This window comes from Otolemur garnettii, unplaced genomic scaffold, assembly GCF_000181295.1.
Source record: "Otolemur garnettii isolate 467f Iridium unplaced genomic scaffold, OtoGar3 scaffold00009, whole genome shotgun sequence".
Taxonomy (NCBI): Eukaryota; Metazoa; Chordata; class Mammalia; order Primates; family Galagidae; genus Otolemur; species Otolemur garnettii.
The window spans coordinates 5,503,059-5,525,711 of NW_003852404.1; the positions used below are offsets into that span (position 1 = coordinate 5,503,059).

Below are 22,653 nucleotides of genomic sequence, written 5' to 3' on the forward strand. Positions count from 1 at the left end.
CTACCTCCTCTTTTGGGTCAGTGGCCCTCATCGGGCCGGACACTTCTTGTTCACTAATCAGACGGTTGCGGTTGCCCTTTGCCACATCTGGGGCTGCCTTCCTGGGCCTGTTGGGCTCACAATTAAGGTTCATTAGAGCCTCTGTCAGTCACAGAGCACACAAAGCCTGCCCATGAGGGGCCTTGTGATGGGGCTGGTGGTTGGTTGTGCCTTCTCTGGCTGTCCAGCCCTGTGTTTCCCCCATCCTCCAAAATTAGTCCTTTTGCAAACGATTGCCGGCTGGATTCTGGATGCCTTGTGTACAGGAGACGAGGTATGAGCTGCACTTGCAAAGTACAGAATTCTAGGTCCTCCTGGGCCTATTACCTCTCATGTAATCGAAACCTTCAAGCAAGCACCAGAATGGATGTTACAGATGCTGCTGGCAGGAGTTTAGCCCGACGGAGGCTTTGGAGCGAGTGTCTGACAGCAGGCCACTCGGAGGAGATTTAATTATCGTTAATCTCCCTCTCCTTTCTTTTTGGAATGTACTGGGACTCTTAATTACTATTGACTGGAAGCTAAAATAACACTCCTAGTACAGAACAAAACCCTTTAGGAGATTTGCCCCAGGCTGGAAATGATTATCCTTCATCTAAGTGGATTTTTTCCCTCTTTCTGAACATGAGTTGGGAGTAGAGGAGATAATACGAGCATGCACCAGGCATTTTAAGTTGGTTTAAAACTTCACCCACATTTTTATATTTGTCTCATTGACTTTACTACTTCCAAGCTGGGCCTTTTCAGGGAGCCACATCTCCAGGTGTCCCACTCAGCAGGAGTTGGCCTAAAGCACTTCCTGTGAACTGAGTGCTGTGGCTTTGCATCTCCCGCACTGAAGGGCCATCTGACTTCCATGTACCAGTGGAATGTAATAATGCAATGCTCACCCATATCCCTAGACCCTGATAGGGCCTGGGCATAGCTGACCTCAAAGATTACTTAGGAGACTGATAAATCCACTATCTCTGACCTCCGGGGGAAGAGGATTCCACGTTAGACTTTCTAAGCTGTGTGACTCAGGAGACCTCTGCCCCGAGTTCTTGAGGACTGGTGGTCCCAGCAGGTGGCATTCAGAACATGGACAGGCAGTAAATTATTGTGAGTCTTTAAGATGATGAGTTCGCTGCGCCTGGGTGCACCCTGAGTGTACAGGTGACCCCGAGTAGGCTGCTGGCTCTAGGCCTCAATTTCCTCATCTGTGCAGTGGTGAGAATTACAGACTTAGCCCATTCTCAGAGGGCTGTTGCAAGTATTAAGGGAAATTTAGAGGGGAAACACTGGTGCCAAGCAGTGGTGACTGTGGGGATGAGAAGGAAGGTGGTGGCAGACTTCTTTTTCCTTAGGGCTTTGGTGACAACAGGAAGTGAATAGAGGAGAAATCCAGTGACAGGAGGGGCTTGACTCCATGGCCTTTCCCGTCACTGTTGGGCTGTCCTTTTAGGGTGGATTGTGCATGCCTCTTGTCAGAAGTGGCCTCGGCTCGGTGGGTGAATGCCTCTTGATCAGGCTTTGTGAGGTCATGCCTTCTTCCAGCTGGGAGAGGGGCAGTGAGGCATGCTCAGATCTTGCCCTGACAAGTGGGCTTTAAGTGGCCATTACTTCTAGTACTTCACCCCTTGAATCTTGACACTGCAGGTGTTAAGCAGGGCATGTGACGTGGAAGAACCGCAGGTCAGAGAAGCCTGGGGTGCATCTCAACTGCTGGAGGCTGGTGGAGACACGGTTCCCTCTGCTCAGAGTGGTTGCTTTTTAGCAAGAGTGCTGCCCACCATGTGCAGCCTGTCTGAATCCTCATTTTAGAGCAGTTCGATGAACATTTATTGCTAATACTCCACCCTAATCATGGAGCATTATAGCAGGCTCTAGACAGGTCTCTCTGCCTGCAGTCCCTCACCTACCTCAACCACCTCTGCAGACAGTCACCTTTCCAAAATGCACTTCTGATTTGCTTATGTGACTCCACACCATTGTCAGGATCAAGTCCAGAGAACTCACCCTGGCTAAGAGCTCTTGGTCTAGCCACACCTGCCCCACTACCTCCGCTTTCGTGCCCCAGGGCCTGTGCCCTGTTGTTGATCTTTGTAATGTGCTGCCCTCTTCACTGGGGCACATGTGCACACCAGCTCCTCATCTTCCGCACCTCTGTGTGGCCCTGCACAAGGCCCTTCCTTCCACCCCCCCGCCCCCAGCACACCAATCGCTTGTGTCTTGGAGTTGCTTGATCAGGAGGCTCAGTAGTTCTCTGAGAGCAGGGAGCTTTTTTTTTTTTTTGGAGACAGTCTCACTTTGTTGCCCTTGGGAGAGTGCATCATAGCTCACAGCAACCTCCAACTCTTGGGCTCAAGCAATTCTCTCACCTCAGCCTCCCGAGTAGCTGGGACTACAGGTGCCCACCACAACGCCTGGCTATTTTTAGAAACAAGATCTTGCTTTGGCTCAGGCTGGTCTTGAATCTGTGAGTGCAGGCAGTCCACCTGCCTCAGCCTCCCAGAGTGCTAGTATTACAGGTGTGAGCCACTGCACCCAGCCTGAGCCGGATCTTGTCTTCTTGCCTTTGTATCCCTATTGTCAAGCTCAGCAAATGAAGGCCTGCTCAAAGTCCCACTGAGTGCTGCGTCCTGGCTGAGCTGAGGCAGTGGGGTCAGAGTGACAAGGTAATAATCTTTTTAAAGAGCTCATAGGCACAGGGGAGCCAGATAACCAGGTGGATAAAATAGAAAGCTTCAGAGAGAGAGAGCTACCGTGGAAAGGAACCTAAGCCTGCCCTGGGGGCTGAATTTCAGGGAAAGTTTCTTGGAGTAGGTGAAGTCTGAGACACAGCCGGGGTGACAAGAAGGGAGCTAGCTGGGGAGAGATGGGAGGTGGGGGAGCAGATGGGTTTCTGCCCGGATTCGAGCCTATGAATTGGTGCCTTTGGGCTTTGGTTCAGGCCATGTAGGTCCCTTGCTAGAAAGCAGGTGATGGGCACACAGTGCAGTTTTAGACACAGGTGTCTAAGGACAGAGTTTGATTGATATCTGCTGTTTAAGCTTATAACTGAGAAATGTACCCTTGGAAGCCTGTTGGCCCAGGAACCTGCTTGCCCACACCAGCCCTTGCCTGGGAAGCAGCGGCTTTGTTGGTTCTGTTGAGACAGAGTTCTTTATGGAGCTGCCAGTGCCACCGCCCTTGTCTTTGACCCTGTGAGAGCCTAAAAAACTTCCTGAATCAGCTGTGTGGTGGGCACTGAGGAGTCCTGCGGCCTCCTTTGCAGCTCTGGTCTGGACAACTGCTGCTCCAGAGGACACCCAGAGTAAACTCTTGACTTAACCATTTTGCCTGGATGCCATGATTTTGCCAGAGAAGAACAGCGAAGAGTCTGTGCCTTTGTTCACATCCTGTCACCTTTATAACTTAAGATTTGGTAACTTGTAACTGCTGGAGGGTGCAGGGTATTCTCAAAAGTGGAGTTAAATATCCAGTTTTAAAAGTCTGTACTCCAAACACATTGGACTTTGTGATATCCCAGAGAGAAAAGAATTGAAAGGGTGTCAGCTATTTGTGGAAAATCACTGCTTCTATTTCCACCACCTGGGAGTCTAGGCCAATGCCCCTGTCCCCCTGTGGAGCATGAGATGATATTTTGTACATTATTACAGATCATCTTGTAGGATATTTTGGTCTCATTAGAAATACTCGTGAAAATGCCCAGTAAAACAGGCAAACAAGGGATTGTCTAGTTTCCCTTAGCTCCTGTTTCTCTCTGTAGCACAAGGGGGGCGCGTTCCTGCTTGCTATCTGTGGGAAGCAGCCTGGCCTCTCCTGGCGAGGTGGTGGTCCTCTCCTGCCTTGTAAGGGACCACCTGAGCCCTGAAGGTGGCAAGGGCAGGACGTCATTCTTGGCAAGAGTATCAAACAGAGTTTGAACTTGTTGATCACCCCATTGGTTTCACATTCTTTCCATTCCAGAGACCAAGGGGAGATTTGTGATGCTCCCTGGGCTTTGCAAATCTTTTCCCTAATTACAGGGCCTCCTGGCTGTGTGCATAGCTCTTCTGCCTCAAATCTCTGCCCTTTTGTGTTTGTGTTTAAAATTCCATCTTTCCAGAATGTTTGCCCACTCAGCAAGTCTCCTCAAAAGCCCCCACTGTTGTTTAGGGGAAGCTCCCCCCTGCCTACTTTTGGGTTTTTATTCTGTCTATGTATAGGAAATTTAAGTCTCTTTGGGATTATTTGTGAAAATGTTTTTGGTCTTTTTTTTTTTTTTCTTTTCTTTTCTTTAACCATGCTGTTTGTATTAGAAGGTGGAACAGGGTACCCTGGCATCCATGCTCTGTTAGCTGACACTTGAAGAGCCTTGAGACAAGTTACTACAGTTCCATTTTGGTTCTCCTGTGCTTCTGTTCAGTGGTTGGCAAGGCCAGAGAAGTACTTTAGGGAGGAATCGGCAATAGGGGAGGAATCGGCAATAGGTGAGGATGTGAGGATACATAGTGGGGGGCTAAGCTCTCCAAAGGTAAAGGAGAGCTTGTCACCTGGAGCTGAGGCGGTGCACGTCATCTGAAATGCACAAAGACCCCTCACTTGGCCTTGCCCTCATAGAATTTTTTTGTACGTGATTTGTCTTGCTCCGGTGGGGAACCTGTGGCCTTGGAGCCACATGTGACCTTCTGGATTATTCATTGTGACTTTTTGACTGAATCCAAATTTTACAGAATAAATCCTGTAAATAAAGGATTTCTTAGACGTTAGCTCCTTTATTTCAGAAATTTTATGGACTCCTGTTACTGTTCTGAGCTAGAGAACGATACTTGCTTAGAACCCTTAGGAGAGTTTGAAGGGTTATCTCTTCATGGTATAACCTGCCTTCTGGTTGATGAGAAATGTGAGACATAAAAGTGAACTAGAGGACGGGTATGGTGGCTCACACTGTAATCCTAGCACTCTGGGAGGTTGAGGTGGGATGATTGCCTGAAGCCAGGAGTTTGAGATCCCATCTCTCCAAAAAATGAACAGAAAGAAAGAAAAATTAGGTGTGTGAGATATACCCCTAATACACCCATAGTCCCAGCTCCTGGGGAGGCTGAGACAGGAGGATTGCTTGAGCCCAGGAATTTGAGGCTGCAGTGAGCTATGATGATGCCCCTGCATTCTAGCCCTAGTGATAGAGTAAGACCTGTCTGGAAAAAAAAAAAAGTGAATTGGAGAGAGATTTCACTTCCCCAAGCACCAGAAGAGGCATATTTGCTTTCTGAAGCCATTGGCACGAGGACCTCTGGATGAGGAATGCCTCAGTCACCCCCTTAGAATATAGCTCGTTTTGGAAACAGGTTAAAAATACTTGAGAGGCTCATGGTGTACTCTGTCTGCTTTCCCTAAAATGTTTGAAATAGGCCGGGAATGTGGGCCAGGAAGCCTGGAGGAGCCTGTGTGTCCCATACAGTTTTGCAGTTGGGTGTCTGGCAGGAGCTTAAGGTTTCCAGTACCTGTTTCTTGTGGCCCCTGTGCAGTCAGTCGGTGGTGTGCTGACTGCTTCACTAGGTGTCATATGCATGAAGGGCACGCTGAAATTGATGAAGAGCAATGCGTAGTGAGAGAAGACAGTCTGCCTTAAGTGAATAGGATTGTAATGGGGGGGTAGGTGTGGACAAGAGATCTCTCCTGGAAGAGAGAAAAGGAGGACACTGGGATTCTGTACACAAATGTAGAAATTCCCTAAGAGCTTTAATTTGAATCTGGCATTCGGGGGAGACGCTCTGCGGCCACAAGCCTTTCCCTCCTTCCTCATATTGTGAACAATTTGCTCAGCTCGTTGTGTCTGTATCCTAAGACTGTAAGCCAGTGGGCCACATCAGGCCTCAGTTTGCATCTCAGGGTGGTTTGCTTAGGATAGGTTTTGCTGGCTCGGTGCCTGTGGCTCAAGTGGCTAAGGCGCCAGCCACAAACACCTAAGGTGGCAGGTTCGAATCCAGCCCGGGCCCGCCAAACAATAATGACGGCTGCATCCAAAAAATAGCCAGCTTTGTGGTAGGCGCCTGTGGTCCCAGCTACTTGGGAGGCTGAGGCAGGAGACTCGCTTGAGCCCAGGAGTTGGAGGTTGCTATGAACTGTGATGCCATAGCACTCTACCCAGGGGGATAGCTTGAGGTTCTGCCTCAAAAAAAAAAAAAGGATAGGTTTTGCTTTAGAGAGAAGGTCATGGACTAGTGATTAACTCTTAGATCTTTTTTTTTTTTTTTTTTGAGACAACCTCAAGCTGTCCCCCTGGGTAGAGTGCCGTGGCATTACAGCTCACAGCAACCGCCAACTCCTGGGTTCAAGCGAGTCTCCTGCCTCAGCCTCCCAAGCAGCTGGGACCACAGGCGCCCGCCACAACTCCTGGCTATTTTTTGGTTACAGCCGTCATTGTTGTTTGGCGGGTACGGGCTGGGGATTCGAACCCGCCACCTTAGGTGTACGTGGCTGGCGCCTTAGCCGCTTGAGCCACAGGCGCCGAGCCAACTCTTAGATCTTGAACTGTGCAACTTTGTAGGATCTCAACACTAAATTGACCCCTACTGATCATCTAGCCTAGTGGTTTTCAGACATTAGAAAACTGATAGAGCCCTCTTTTTGGATGGAATCATAAAACTTTGATAAAACAGAAGGTGGTGGGTCTGCACTTCCTCCCCCACCCCTGTGACTCTGAGCCACTTCTCGGCTTTGGACAAGCATCTGCTGTAAAGACAGGGACCTGAGAACCAGGCAGGCAGCCATGGCCACTCTGGTGCGTAGCACTGTTTGGCTTCATGGCAGACGCAGCTTTGGTGTCCAGGCCAGTGAGGAGTCCCTGCTCCACATTTACTGGGGTGCAGGAGATGCTCTGGTGGTGGTGGGGGTCATCAGGTACCTGCAACTGAGCGAAGAGAAAGGTGATACTGCCCATGCTTCCAGACACCCTGTCACTCTTTACTGACGTACACACAGCTCACTTGACATGCTCTAATTTGCTAAGCTTCCGTTTCCCCGATACACCTGTGCTATCTTGGATCTATGCTCTTCTCTCTGCCTGGAATATCCTTCTCAAGATCTTGAGTCATCTTTTTTTTTTCCCCAACAGCTTTGTGGAGATGCAATTCATTTACTATGAAACATGCCCTTTGAAATCATGCAGCTGGGTGATTTCTAGTATATCCACAGAGTTCCTGCTGCCCTCCTGTTCCCCACACACACCCCTCCTATGCCTCAGGCCTCGGGCTGTGTCGTGACCTGCTCTGGCTTCACATTCTGTAACTCAGCTAGATGTTAGCTCCCTCCTCCGGGCCCCTGCTCCTTCCCTAGCATCTAGCACCTGCCTCTCTGGAGTACGCTGGCACATCCATGCCATTTCTGCCCTTTTCTTTTCGCTTAGACTTTTAGTTTCCAGAGGGTGGGGACACTGTCTTAAACTTATTAGGAATCAAGAATATAGTGGATTGCTCTGGAGTCACAATTTGAGTTTTCCTTCCTAATGAGCCCAAATGGAGAAACAGAGGTGCCCTGATCTGGGAAGACTCAGCTATAGGCAGTGAAGGGGAGAGCACCAGCTGCTCCTGAGCCGAGCAGACCATGTCCCCCAGTAGGAAGAATTACAGATTTTTTTGTTTTGTCCATGCATGTTCATTTGTATGGCTGTCTCAGTGAAGTTACAGCAAAACCTGATTGAGACACCTGGCCAGTGGAAGGAATCTAACGTGAAACGTGGCGGGTTGGGATGGTCTTTGTGACGGGGCAGGGCGGCCCCCGGCTTGTTTGAGTATACCTCAGTGTTGGCCTCATACCCAGCACGCCCCTCCTGCTCAGTCTGATGCACAGACATGGCACAAACAATCCCATGTGAAAGGAGGTGGAATTATAGAAGTTCGTGGTCCGTGTGGCGGGAGAGTGGGTGTCCAGCCTCCGCCTCAGGAGTTCTGAGCCTGGGAGCCTCTGCTGCTGCCTCTCAAGGTCACTTGCCCCCCCGGAGATTCCTGAGCAAGTGTCCCAGGGCCTGGCCTCTCACTGCCTCATCGTGGGGCTGAGCAGGTGGCAGTGAGGTGGCCATGGTCCACATGCATTAACTCTGGAAATCATCTCCCCCCTCATTGTGGATCTCCTGGATGTCAGGATATTTTATCGGCTTTCAATACTGAAAGCAGTGCCCCCCACAACCCCCAATTGCCATGGCCTGTGTTGGCCTGGCTTTGTGATTCCTCATGGCACATTTCGCCATGGTGGTGCATTTCTACTGAACAGAGCACATGCTGATTCCCTGCAGTCCCCCAGCACTGCCATGTGGATGGACAGTGAGCCACAGCCCTGATGCTGTCTGTCCTCCTCAGCGGTGATGGGCCCTCCCAGAGCAGTGGTAAAAACCATCCTGCAGCTTATGGTCTTCAGGCGCAAGCTGCGGGCTGCACTCGTCTGCTTCTGCCTTCCCTGCCGCCGGCTCCTCGTTGGGGTAGCGTGTGCCCTCTTCTGAGAATTAGCTCCTCGTATCTTAGTTCATGTATTTCCATGGCAGCCCATTCACAGTCTTCATCCTACACTTCAGGTTTAGATGTAGACATTTGGCACGCACATGGTTTATTATAAGCCCGAAGCCGCTTCGAACCTACTGATGAGGAGATGGATGGAGTTTCCATTACTTTCTCTGCAGTTAGCCCTTGGTGCTTTCCCTGTGGAGGTTTTTATGAGGGAAGTTTGGTTCCCACTGACCTCATCATGCAAAAACGCAGTCTCGCCAGTTTCTTCTCTCTGCCACCATTCAGTTGGTGATTCTTTCAGCTACGGTCTTTTTGCTTCTAGGTTACTTCCCAGGTGACTTGCTAGCAGCCACTTTGGCTCAGTGGTTGGGGACCCTGGCCATGGGAGTGGAATCGCATGGGTTGCATTAGCTTCTGGCCCTGCCACCTCCTCACTGGGTAACCTTAGCCAAGCTGCTTCATCTCATTTTTTTTAGTCTGTAAATAATAATTTGGGAAAATAATACACCTTCCTCCTGCAGAGCTGCTGCTGTTATGTGCTTAGAGGAGGGCCTCATCCGCAGTGAGGCCCAGAGATCATAACTTTCGAGTCCAGTAGATCCTCACTTAACATTGTCATTCTTGGAACGCGAGACTTTAAGTGAAAGGACAAAGAACAAAACCATGTCTTTTGTTCTCATCAACATCATAATGACGTTACTGGAGGAACTGCTGGTGGTTGTGCTTGAAGCTGTAGCTTCCAAGACCTAAGGACCAAACAGCAGAGGACCTCTGTAGAAGACGGAGCTCCTCTGTGACATTAGTGTCTTTGGAGAAAGACCATCATACATAGGAGTTGTGTTTGTGTATTTTTACTTGGCCTTTTTTCCCCCAAAAGGTTTGAAGTGATGGAGAAGAATGTAACCAGTATGGTCATATTCAATAAAGAATGTAGACTGAGGCCAGACACAGTGCCTCAGGGCTGTAATCCCATCACTTTGGAAGACCAAGATGGAAGGATTATTTGAGGCCAGGAGTACCAGGCCATCCTGAGTAAAGTGACAAGACCCTGTCTCTATAAAAAATAGAAAAATTAGGCTGGGTGCAGTGGCTCACGCCCATAGTCCTAGCACCCTAGGAGGCTGAGGAAGGAGGATTGCTTGAGCTCAGCAGGTCAAGATCAGCTTGAGCAAGAGTGAGACCCCATCTGTATCTACTAAAATAAATAGAAAAACTAGCTGGGCAGACCTAGCTACCTGGGAGGTTGAGGCAAGAGGATTGCTTGGACCAGGAGATTGAGATTGCTGTGATGCCATGGCACTCTAGCCTGGGCAGCAAAGTAGGACTCTTTCTCCAAAAAAAAAGAGGAAAAAAGGGAAAGTTAGCTGGATGTGGTAAGTGCACACCTGTAGTCCCAGTTACTCAGAGGCTGAGGTAGGAGGATTACCTGAGCCCAAGAGTTTGAGGTTACAGTGAGCTGTGATGATGCCACTGTATTCCAGCCCAGGGCAACAGAGTGAAGCCGTATCTCAGGAAAAATATTACCAGGGTAGACTGAGAAAGCTGGACTAAGGGACACCCAGGAAGAGGACTGCAAGTAAGGTCCCTGCTTCCTTCCGTGTACTGGGAAGGCTGCAGGCCCGGCTTTAGGGGGAACCCCATAGCAGGGCGATGCTCTCAGCCACTCAGGTGCAAGAGCTCCAGTCTCTCCATTCGGCTCTGAGGGCTGGCGGTCACAGTGGTGACACACAGTCCAAGGTCATGGGTTTAGTCTCTTTCCTACACACCCATGGTCTCATAGTCCTGTCCCAGGAGTGGCAGTGAACAACTCTGTGGGAGCTTGCCTCCCACTGAGGCAGACTTGGGCTACAAAAGGTTAAACTTCACCCATGAGCCCTGGTGTGACGATTCCACACCATTCTACCTCTGCCTGGGAAGTCCTGCCAGCCTGGTGCCCTGTAGAGAGACACCATATCACAGATCTCTGAGGTTCAAGAGCTCATCCCATACAGGGCTATAGGTGTGGAGACTGGGCAGTGGCCCTTGCTGGGAGAAGCTTTGGGAATGTGTTGTAGAAGAGACAGACAGCTGGATCAGACCTTAAAGGATAATTGCAGCTTGATTGGATGGGGGGCAGGAGGAAGAAGGGCATTTCTGGTGGAGAGAACAGTGATGATCTAGAGAGACTGACTACCCAAGTGTTGGCTGGAGGTGGGGTCAGGGGTCAGGCTGAATTGGTGGGGCCTCCCTGATGTTCTCAGTCTGATAGCCATGGCCTGCTCTGGGAGGGGGGGGGTGACATCCAGTACCAGCCCAGTGCCTGCAGAGTTCTTAGCATTAAGTCCAAGATGACTTACATTTTGGCTTCTTGAAGGTACTTTGTTGTGCTCTGTCCCTTGGGACCAGTCCCTAATTAAAGGGAGCCCGGCAGCTTAGACCGGGCTTCTCTCTCCGCACATAGGTGATGAGTTGTGCTCCTGGCCAGGAAGCAGTTAATTAGGCTCCTGGTGCCTGGTTCATCCCCTTCAGGGAAGCCTAGGATTACAGGTGGACAACAGGGCCCTTGTATGTGCCTGTAGTTGACTCAAATGCAGCGATTTTAATTTCTCCATTCACTTTGTCTTCTCTTTGTCTTGCCCCTGCCTGTAGAAAACTGTTCTGGCCTCTTACCTGGGTTATGAGCGGTCCCAAAGGCAGAGCTTTGGAGTCTCAAGTCTGAATGGCTATAACCAAGCCCAGGGATTTGTCTTGGCTTATTGTTTATCTCAGGGATGATTGGGCCCCTGCTTAGGATAGGGAGGGAGGAGCCTTGCTGATTTCTGAGAAATCTTTGTTGTCGATGGCATATTGAAGACTCATTTCTAAGTAGAAAAAAAAATGATTTCCTAGTGTTGGCCAGCTTCGTGTGCATTAGAGCCTAGGTAGCTGTAGCCTGTGCTGCATGTGAATACAGATGAGCCTTAACTTACATGAGGGCCACATCCCGATAAACCTGTCAGATTGAGACCATCACAAGTCAGAAATGCCCTTAATACTCCTATCCTGCCAAACATCACAGCTTAGCCTCGTTGCCCTTCCGTGGGCTCAGAAGGCTGACACTAGCCTACAGTTGGTCAGAATCTTCCGGTCACACAGCCCACTGTAGAGTAACAGTTGTTCGCTCTCATGATCACATGGCTGGCTGAGAGTTGCCGCTACTGCTACCGCCACTGCTGCCGCTCAGCATCGCTAGAGAGTATGGGACACATCGCTAGCCCGGCTGAAGAACAACATTCAAAATTCAAAGTATGGTTTCTCCTGAATGTGTATCACTTTGCGCGGTGGTCAAGTCGGGAACCATCTGCATGCAGTACTGCCAGCGTACCCTTCGTGCCAGGGTTGCAAAACCGTGTGCCTCGCTCACTCATGGTCTTTAATGCTTCTGAAATTGGGATGATGTTTCTCATGCTTAACATACATTTAACAGCACTCTGATTAACAGCCTGTCTTACAGCTTACAATCATCAAGAGAAGACTCTGTGCTTGTGCTTTTCATATGAGCCTCAGAGCCACAGGGCAGCTTCATGGGAGGAAGAGGCTGGATCAGGAAGAGTTGTGGGAGGGATGCGCCCCTTGTGTATGGCGTTGGGAGTGGAGCCCTGCGAAGGCGGGGCCTGTGTCTTGCCAGGCCCTGCTGGATGGTGGGCACGAAGCCCTGCCCTCAGTCCGGGAACCCTCACGTCCACATTGGGAAGGACCATACTGGATCCACAGCACACTGTGGCAGAATGAGAGGAGAACTCAGCTCTGTGGCCCCTTCTCAGGGTGACCCCAGGCAGCTGGGGGTGGCTTTGGTCCTGGCCATCCCATCTTTGCTCCCTACTATCCTGAGCCTGACTGGGGTGGCAGCAGTTCGCCTTGTTGGTCCTGTGGGTCCCGTGCTTTTGCAGGAGCTGGGTCAGGGTTTCAAATCGAGATTTTAGTGACAGCTGGGCCAGCAGCTTCCCCTGCACTTGGGTTTCCCCATCCACATTTGCAAGGAGGTGCTATTGGTCCTGCCCCTAGGTGAGTGCTCCATACTGCTAGTTTCTGTGACAGTTATCCTGTGGGGACTTGTTTTGATGCCTTCTGGGGCAAGCAGAGGCTCCTGGAGGTCTGATCAGGTGCCATTTGCCTGAGTCTCTTAAAGCACCAGCTCCTTCCCATTTGAAACAAGCGTGACCACTTGAGTGTGACCTGCTGGCCAGTTTCAGTCTGCAGCTGGAAGGTACTTTTCTTATCAGAGGGGGGCAGCCACACTCAGAGGCATTGGGTAAAATGGGTCAGAATTCGAGGATCAATTAGCTTGGAAACCACTTCCATGGCCCAAAGTATTTCTGATGACAAACTGAGGTCCTTGTAGCAGAGCTGTGCTCGGGGAATTCAGGAGAGGTCTTGTGCTTCTTCTACGCTGAGTCCTGGTATGGAGTCTGGGGATGTCCCTGCGTCTCTCACAGGCTGGTGGAGGTGATTGTGCCCATCTCGATGGATTCTGCCCCAGCAGGGCCATCTTTTCACATGCTGAGTCCTTGGAATGGTCACTCAGTATTTATTGAATTTCTCTTTGAGGCTCATGGTGTAACCCCTAGTTCCTGAGATTTAGGAAGATTACATTCTGCCAGGAAGTGTGCAGACCCAGGAATTGAACCTGTTTGATTTTGAGGTTGGTGCTTTCCAGGAGGCCACACTGTGTGTTTCTGACAGTAGTATGTGCACCGCCGCAAATATTTTTTTTTTTTTTTTTTTTTAAGGCAAGTTTTGGGCTTTGGAAAAAATAAAAGGAACCAGTTGTAAGCAGAGCCCTCTGCTGGCTGCAGGGAGCTGCAGCATCCCTCCTTAGCTCTTGGGGAGTGGGGCTGCTTGTTCTAGTGGAGGGAAGTGGGGCTGGCCAGGCCTCTCCCCAGACACGACTTCCCCCAGCATTACTTATCTGAGGGTGAAACCGAGTGAACAGAGTCTGTTTTCGATTCTTACCTCTCTGGTGGTGGGCGCTCAGCCAACGGGCAGATCAAAAGATGGAATGTGTTCATTTGGCCATTTTTTTTTAAAAAACCAAGGTACAAGGGTGCAGTTCTTAAAGACAAGGGCGCCGTGGATTAGACTGTCCATAGAGCTGAGCTGGTCTGGCCTTTGTGCTTTTTTAAAGGGTTCATCTCAAGTTTCTTTTTCTGGTTGAACAATTTTTTTCAACATTAATAACTAATGGAGAAGAGGAAGAGGCAAAGTAGAACCATATGGCAGCACAAACACAAACCTCACTTGTGGCCGGAAACTTCTGATTTGTATCTCTTTTCATGTGATCAGCTGCTGGGTTAGATAGCAGAAAAGCATTCTGTTTGGGCAAAAGCAAGAATGTCACCTCTCTTCAAACCTAACTGTACTGTAGTTCCATGTCCTTCCATAGACGCTGGCCAGTAGCTGTGTGACTCTGGGCAGGTTATTTCTCTAAGGTGCTGTTTCCCCTTCTTTAAAGTAGGTGTGGGAGCACATACGCGTGTGGAAAGCTGTCTGAGGATCAAGTGGTGGCAAGCACCCGGCAAGTGGGACAGGCTGCTAGTGTTCACCATTGCCCAGAGGCAGTGGCTAGTGGCATCCCAGCCTCCTCTTACCTTCTCCCTGCCCTAGTTCCCTTTCTCCCCCTTACCCCCATTTTTCTTATGTACCCCCCTCCCAGGGTACCAGCAAGCCAGGTGAGGGTCTCAGTGGTGAAGAACCACTGGCTCTGGGGTATGGCCGTGCTCCTCTGTGGCAGAGAAGGAGCCAATGGAGACCTGGCTCCCCCACCAGAAAGGAAGGCAGGCAGACATTGTCCTGGCCGGGGCAGTGTTTATTATTCCAAGTCCCTGGGAATTAAGTTTCAATCCCCCCCAACAGCCTGGATTGGTTTGACACCTTTGGTGTTATCTGAACAATCCTCGCAAGGCTTTCAGGCCATTCAGATGGGAGGTTTGGACAGAAACCACCAGGCGGCTCAGCACCCGTAGCATAGTGGTTACAGCGTCAGCCACAAACACTGAGGCTGGTGGATTCAAACCCAGCTTGGGCCAGCTAAACAACAATGACAACTGCAACAAAAAATAGCTGGGCGCATTGTGGCAGGTGCCTGTAGTACCATCTACTTGGGAGGCTGAGGCAAGAGAATCATTTAAGCCCAAGAGTTTGAGGTTACTGTGAGCTGTGGTGCCACGGCACTGTACCAAGGGTGACATAGTGAGACTCTGTCTCAAAAAAAAAAAAAAAAAGAAGAAGAAAAGAAATCACCTGGCCGCTGCACATCTGCACCGCTGCCCTTCACTACAGACCTTCCTTGGCTTTGGAAGCAGCAGAGCCAGTGCCATACACCCCCCAGAACGTACTGTCAGCTTTGTGCCTGTCCTTTCATTTACGTTGCTGTGCAGACTCAGGATCCATGAGACTTAATTTGATTTCTTCCACTGCTCTAAGCACTAGACATGACTGGGGTGGGGGCAAGGGTTCAGGTGAGCATAGGAGCTATTGAGGTTACAGCGGGAAACAGCCTCTCTTCTGCCTCTGCAGTGTGGCCTCAGACCACAGGATTAATGTCCAGTTCCATGGAATCAAGAAGCACGGATTGAGCCCCCGCCGCAGGGGTGTGGTGCTGCGCTGGGCTGAGGGCCCGTCCTGGCTTCCATAGATGTAGCAGCAATGCACGATGGAAAACGCTGAGTGGAGAGGAAGCAGTGAGATGACAGCTAACGGCAGTATTGGGGCAGCCATCCTGCAAGCATTTAGAATTTAACTGATGGCAGGGTTACTACAAGAACTCTGAAGAATTTGATATCTTGATAAAGAAGTTGGAGTTTGGGCAGGGCCTCAAAGGATGGGCAGGATTTAAGAGGGCACTGGGGTTAGATTGCCTGAGTTAGCAAATAAAAACGTGTGCCCTGTGTAACACTTGGGACATAGTTGCACTCGAATGTTTACTGTGTATTTGAGGTTCGGATTTAACTGGCCATCCTGTATTTATCCAGCAACCCTAAATGGGGAAGATTTTTAAGCAGAAACACGCATGTGCAAACCTGCACATGTGTTCAAGGAGTAGTGAGCAGGATGGTGTGGTTGAGAGCATGCAGGCAGAGGAAAGAGTTGGAGAGATGGCATGTTGGGTGCAAGATGGGATCTCTAAGTGGTGTCGGCGCAGGACTGATGCACTTTGGGAAAAGCTACTTCGGTACAAGTCAGTGGGCACACCATGTATTCCACACTTCTCATTCCCTACGAACGGTTTATCTTTGATCTAAAGCAGTGGTTCTCAACCTTCCTAATGCTGCAGTGCTTTAATACAGTTCCTGTGGTTTGCAGCCCACAGGCTGGGAACTGCTGATCTAAAGAAACGGGGCAGTCAGGTGTGGTGGGGCATGCCTGTGATCCTAGCACTCTGGGAGGCCGAGGTGGAAGGATCTCTTAAGTTTAGGAGTTCAAGACCAGCCTGAGCAAGAGAAAAACCTGTCACTACTAAAAATAGAAAAATTAGCCAGGTGTGGTGGTGGGCACCTGTAGTCCCAGCTACTTGGGAAGCCAAGGCAAGAGCCCAGGAGTTTGAGGTTGCTGATAGCTATGTTACTGGTCTGATGGGGCATCAGAAAAGAGACTGTCCCCCCCCCCTCCAAAAAAAAAAAAAAAAAAAAAAAAAGAAACAGGGCTTATGGAAGCAGTATAAAACTCTGGCCCAACTTCAGAGTTCTCAAAGAGGCAAAAACTATATTTGCTGGGGCCCTATTAAATCCTAGATGCTTTTCATGGTGGGACAGATAAACCACCTACCGTTCGTGAGTTCCCTATTTTTTTCTGTATCCTGCCACAACCTTTTGAGTTTAAATGTACATTTTTCTGAGGTTAACACCTGGCTGTGGACTTTTCAAAAAAAAATCCAGGCACAAATCTTCAAGGGTGGTGCGTCTTGATGTACCCACTGTGTTTGACAAATTATAAGTTTATAGCAGAGCAGAGGCTAGAACCCAGGTCTCTTAGTTCTCAATCTTTCCACCATTAAGTGGCTCCTTAAGGTCATATATTAATAAAGCTACTGCTTTAAGTGAAACTCCATTGCTCTTTGTTTAGTGGTCTGCTACCATGTCATGGTTCATATTTGAAAATATGGACCATATCCGCAGCTAATTAAGCCGACCAGGCTCCTTTCCTCATAGGGACCTGGTGTGCAGTGGCTGCGAACAGCAACCTCCTTGGTCGTGTATGCAGCCTGTTGCTTGTATGGGTTGCTCTAAGGGGCCTTGGAGACAATCCCTTCTAATGCATGTTCATGTGTTAGACCTTGTGCTCTCCCCAGTCTAGGCTCCAGACAGGTAAGTGTGGTGCCTTAGGAAAACCTCAGGTCACTGTGGCCAGGGTTCACATTGGCAAAGTCATCGTGTCCATCTGCACCAAACTACAGAACAAGGAGCATGTGATTGAGGCCTTATGCAGGGCCAAGTTCAAGTTCCTTGGCTGCCAAAAGATTCACATCTCCAAGAAGTAGGGCTTTGTCAAGTTTAATGCAGATGAATTTGAAGACATGGTGGCTGAGGGGCAGCTCATCCCAGATGGCTATGGGGTCAAACATATCCCCAGTCGTGGCCCCCTGGACAAGTGGGAGGCCCTGCACTCACCAGGACTTAACACTGTGCTTCCTCTCACTTGTGCCTACCAATAATAAATCCTACTTCCTGTCCAGAAAGAAAAACAAACAAACAAACAAAATATGGACCATGGGTGAAATTGATCATTAGCTTCCATCTAGTTTTAGCTCACAAACTCTTGGTAAAGATTCTTTCTTTTTTTTTTTTTTTTGAGACAGAGCCTCAAGCTGTCCCCCTGGGCAGAGTGCCGTGGCATTACAGCTCACAGCAACCTCCAACTCCTGGGCTCAAGCGAGTCTCCTGCCTCCACCTCCCAAGTAGCTGGGACCACAGGCGCCCACCACAACGCCCGGCTATTTTTTGGTTGCAGCCGTCATTGTTGTTTGGCAGGTCCGGGCTGGGGATTCGAACCCGCCACCTTAGGTGTACGTGGCTGGTGCCATAGCCGGTTGAGCTATAGGCGCCGAGCCGGTAAAGATTCTTAATGCACACTGATTTCTTAATTTTTAAATAAAGTTGCTTAGAATTTGGGAGGCTCCATGTTGTAAACCTCCTCCCCTCCTTCCTTCCTCCCTTCCAGATATGGTAAGCATTTGCTGTGTGTCAAGCACTGCCAGGGACATGGAGGATATGGCACTGATTAAGATTGAAGGCCTTGCCCTGGTGAAATTGACATTCTAGTGAGAGAGACAGACAACTGATAAATGAAAAAAATAACTTCAATTAGGGTCAGTGCTAGGAAGACATTATCGAAATACATCTGATCCCTAGATTAACCTCTTGGATAGCAGTGAAGTGTCTTTTGCACTAGACTCTGGTATCTTGTAGACTTGCCTGTGTTTGGGGGCGGGGGGGGCGGTGGCGCTCTTAGCTGCAGACAGCATGGTTGGCAGGGAAGGGGAAGCAGCTTGGCCCAGGCACTACTGGAGTTAAGAGCTGGATTCTCGGCCTCAGTTGAGCTCAGGCAGCACAGTGTGTTCAGTGTGGTGTAGACCTGCATTGCGTTCTGAGAATAACAGACAGCAGATGGTATTGAGTCTAAAGGAGGAGAGTGAGATTCTGACTGTGCCAGGTACTAATGTGTATGCATTTCTGCGAGCCTGAGTGCATGCTCTCCTGTGATCCTCGGATCACATGGGCTGGGGACCCAATGGATTGTTTTTATTACTTTACAGATAAGGACACCAAGTCTTAGTTAGAGAAAAATGACTTGCCCAAGGCTGTAAACCTACTTGTAATAGGTGGAGTCAGAAGGTCTAACTTCAGAGATACTTGCTTTTACTCCCTTTCCATAATCCAGGATAAATTGAGCTAGTAGTGTCCGGGCCCTAACCAGGCAGAATGAGGTTTTAGGCAAAAGTTAGGGCCCAACAGGTGAGCCCAGAGCAGTATAAATAGAGATATATAGAGATAGACTGTGATGTGGCAGGATAGCAGGTGCCCAGGGTCACTTCAGTGACAGCAGGGTGAGACCACTTCCAGATCCTAGTTGCCTTGAGGAAAAGCTGTTAGACCTTCATTTCTGCAGCCAGCATTCCTGCCAGGGGAAGGGCTCTGGGGCTGTTTGCCACCAGAGTGTGTCTTTGGCATGGGCTGTCCTTCCCTGTGGCTATACATTAAACACAGTTACAGTTACAGTCATCAAGCCCTGATTTTTGCTTCTGTCTCCAACATTCACATCTCGTGTGGCCCTTGGGCAACTTAATGACTCTGAAAATAGGGACAGAACATGCCTGCTTCCCAGGGTGAGCGTGAGCTTTCAAGTACACACTACATGAGGGGCCCAGCATACTGCATGAATGTGGCAGGCGCTTGGAAATGGCAGGGGCCTTGGTACTGTCACCACAACTTAACTTTGAAAGTAGCACCCGTGTTTGAAGGGTGGTGCACAGGCAGCTGTTGCACGGACCGGAATTCTGAAAACAAGCACACCATGCACAGCTCAGTGATGTGTCTGTCACTTGGGTGCTGCTCCATGTGCAAGAGCCAGCTCTTCTCACTAGGCCCGGAACTGATGTGAGCTGCAAGACAGGATGCCCTCCTTTGGTTGTGCTGGACAGAGCTTTACAAGCTGAGTTCTCTAAAGCACCCTGGGGTCAGCAGAGGTGCCCTGAGCAGCTGTGGAGGCTGGGTGGTCTCTGGTAGCGGGGCTCCCTTCCCCTGTCTTTGGGTGGTGGTCAAGGACCTTCTGGTGGAACACAGGAACTGCTGTAGCTGCCAGCCCCTCTCTGAACTGCTCTGCTGTTGTCTTTGCTGTTCAGTTTAACTTTTCCATTGGGAAGGGTTATTGGTGCAGTTGGCAGCCACTTGGCTGGTAAATGATACGGCGGGACCCTCATAAACCCAGGCCTGTGAAACGAATAAGTCAGCACATTGAAAATAGAGCATGGAAGTGACTCAAGCCTGAAGGAATCCATTTCTGAAAGTGCCACCATCCCTTTCTGGAATATTTTGGTGGAAATTGATGTTTAAGCTGAGAGGAGGAGGCCAGCAGCCCGATTATTAGCAGGGCCACATGTCAGAATCCTCATTTGCCCTGAGATTCAGTCCTGCCTGCCCCGACCATGTGGCTGTCCTTCTCCAGGAGGCAACCTCTAGGCAAGCCAGCCAGACGGCCTGAAACTCTGTGCTGTAGAAAGCCGGTGTGAAGCCACCTTCGCTGCAAATGTGGGCGACTCCACAAGCCATCCTGGTAATGTTTGGCTGTGGGCCTGGAAACTATTGGAAACTCCACCCAGCATGGGAGCCTGTGGGAGTTCTCCGGCACGGATGAGTTATTCTTCTCAGAGTTCTTCAGATTCCTGTGTATTTGAAATGTTTACCTACTTCTCGGGACTTCAGCTTGTACTGTGCCCACCAGAGACCAATACCAAGCATATACACACTTAAATTTACTAGACCACCCTGGTGACCAGGTAATTAAAGCTGCACACAGCTTTTGGAAGGCAAGGCTATGTTGGAAATCACGCTCCACTGTAATTCAAGAACAGGTCTCTTTACCAAGGGATACAGTTGGTGTCAAACACATGCAGAAAAGAAAAGAACAGGCCCACAGTTTTGGCAGGGAACCAAGGGCCAGATGTTAAATGTCCTGACTGTAACGTGGCTACAAAATCATTAGCCAGCCTGGGTTCGGTGTGTGATTTTAATGATGGTTTCCACCTTGTCCTTTCTCTCTGCCAGGTCCCGGGTCTGTGCGAAGATCTCCTGTCCTCTGTTGACCAACCACTGAAAATTGCCAGAGACAAGGTGGTGGGAAAGGATTACCTTTTGTGTGACTACAACAGAGATGGGGACTCCTATAGGTGAGTCGTGCCCCAGTAATACAGCAGGCACCCCAGCCCCCCTCAGGAGCAGCCGTTCTTGCTTACTGTGGCGGCAGAAGGACCCCTGGACTTGGATGGGCTGGCAGTCCAGCCCATTGCCCTTTCTGTCTGCCCTTGCCCTGCACTCCTTTCCTCTCTTCCCTTCTCCATTTCTCTCCTCCTTACATCTTTTATTCTAGTCATCTAGCAGGAGTTTGGCGAGTGCCTCCAATACTCATTGGCAACACAGCAGTAGACAAAAGGCCTTGTACGCTCAGGGATCCTACGGTCTAGGGCAGTGGTTCTCAACCTTCCTAATGACGTGACCCTTTAATACAGTTCCTGTGGGTCATGACCCACAGATTGAGAGCTGCTGGTCTACGGGGAGAGAGATGTTGCTACCAAACTCAGCTGCTGTGATTGTGTCACGCCCTGCTGAGGGCAGCATACAGGGCATACGTATGAGGAAGATCCTGAATCCTGAGGGCAGGCAGGGCCTCTGTGGCTGAGGGACGTAGAACCCAGCTCTGCCAAATAATACGTTTCTCCTTTCTCTTTGCATCACTGTGCCAAGGGCTGTAATAAGTGAGTTGACATTAGTCCCTCCCCTGAGAGACTGGTCACTCGGTCTAGAACAGGACACGCATCGAGTAACTGATTACTGTGTGATGTGGTTCCTGCAGCCGGTGCAAAGCCTGTTCAGGACATGGGGTTAGCACAGAAGAGGCCATGGTTGATTCCAGGAGGCCTTCGTAAAGGAGGGAGATAATATCTGGGTGTTTAAAGTTTTTAAAGCTATGTGGAAGTTACTGCAATTAAAAAAGAGTGGGAGTTCCTGAACCAGACTGGTATTTCCATGATGGATTGCTCTAGCATTACCTTGGAGAAGGTCATAGAGATAGAGGAATGCAGTCTGCTGTAGGTTTATTTATAGGTAGGTAAAGAACCTAGGCTGGGTCCGGAAGCTTCAGCCTGTTGCTCTCTTTGGAGGGGGAGTGGGGCATCTGAGAAATCAGGGCAGGAAGGATTATCTGGGGTCAGCCCGTGTGGGCTTCAGATCAGCACGGCTCCTTATGTTAATGGGACTTTGATGAATTATTTATCACATTTATAAAATGGAAATAATAGTATTCATTCATGCAGCAGAATGCTCGGTAGCACCTTCTTTAAGCAGGTGCTATATACCAGGTGTTATCTAAGTCTGTCTTCTGTGGAGCCTGTAACCTAATGAGGAAGCCAGACAGTAAGGAAGTGCATAAATGAAGCGGATTGTGAAAGTGTTACTGAAGAAAATAGAGGACCAGGGGCGGTAGAGAAGGGACAGGTGGACAGGGAAGGCTCTCCTGTACATGGTGACTGAAGGATGAAGAAGTTCAGTCGTGTACAGGTCTGGGAGAAGAGCTTGCTGGGTGCCAAGGCCCTGCGTGATGAGTTCCTTAGGCTCAAGATGGCTGATGACCAGAGAAGGAGGGGGCAGGGCAGAGATGAGGGCCGAGGTGTTACAGGGGCAGACCTGGCAGGGTCTTGAAGGCCAGATTGAGGGTAATGGCATTTTAGCTCAGGGTTATTGGGGGGATTAAAAGAAATGACACATGTGAAATGCTGAATAGCACAGAACTTGTCATACATTAAAAAGTTTAATGCTGACTTCCTAATAGGTTAGACAACTGTTTTATAATAATGGTCTTGTCCTAGCTTCAAATGGAAATTAGATAGAGAATATATTTTGGCCTAATCTAGGCCAGAGACTGGAGTCAAAAGGTCATGTTTGAGGTAAATTTCAAAGGTGGAGCAGGTAGTATTTGCAGGTGGATGGGGTGAAAGAGGAGGAGGAAGAATGTAGATCGTGATCTTGGGGCTTTGATTAAGCTGAGGAAGATCCTGGGAGGAGCTGGCTTGGGGACACTTTAAGTTCAAGGTGCCCGTTAGATGTAAGTGGAGATGTCAAGGAGACTGTGGATGTGTCATCTGGGTTGTCAGGAGAGAGGTCTGGGTTGCAGACGTGACCTCAGGTGCCCTGGAATAGTGACATGTGACTGCTCTGAGGTTGGTCAAGTTCTTCCCTGAAGGGCCTGTTCTGCTCCTGGAACTCTCTGGTCATAGGCGTGGTGTCTAGGTGCAGTCCTCATTGGGAGCCTCCTAGGAGGTGGGTGGACCAGCCCTTGGAGAGAGATGTCCAGTGTGTAAGTGGTGGAGAACATCTTGCCATGAAGTGTCTCTCCAGGCCTGGGGTTCAGAGAACACTTACTG

At 49.6% G+C, this 22,653-nt stretch overlaps 1 protein-coding gene and 1 non-coding gene across 2 annotated transcripts in view; both read left to right on the plus strand.

Moving 5' to 3' along the window:
* CAPZB (capping actin protein of muscle Z-line beta subunit) overlaps positions 1-22,653 on the plus strand; it is a 77,870-nt gene that overhangs the window by 13,488 nt on the left and 41,729 nt on the right. The window contains exon 2 of the mRNA XM_023509749.1: positions 20,282-20,403. Within this exon, the coding sequence (XP_023365517.1) occupies positions 20,282-20,403 (122 nt within the window). The remainder of the gene's footprint in view (positions 1-20,281; positions 20,404-22,653) is intronic.
* On the plus strand, positions 16,631-16,765 carry LOC111723279. The gene has a single exon (XR_002771852.1). It is a non-coding gene; the product is annotated as a small nucleolar RNA SNORA70 (small nucleolar RNA).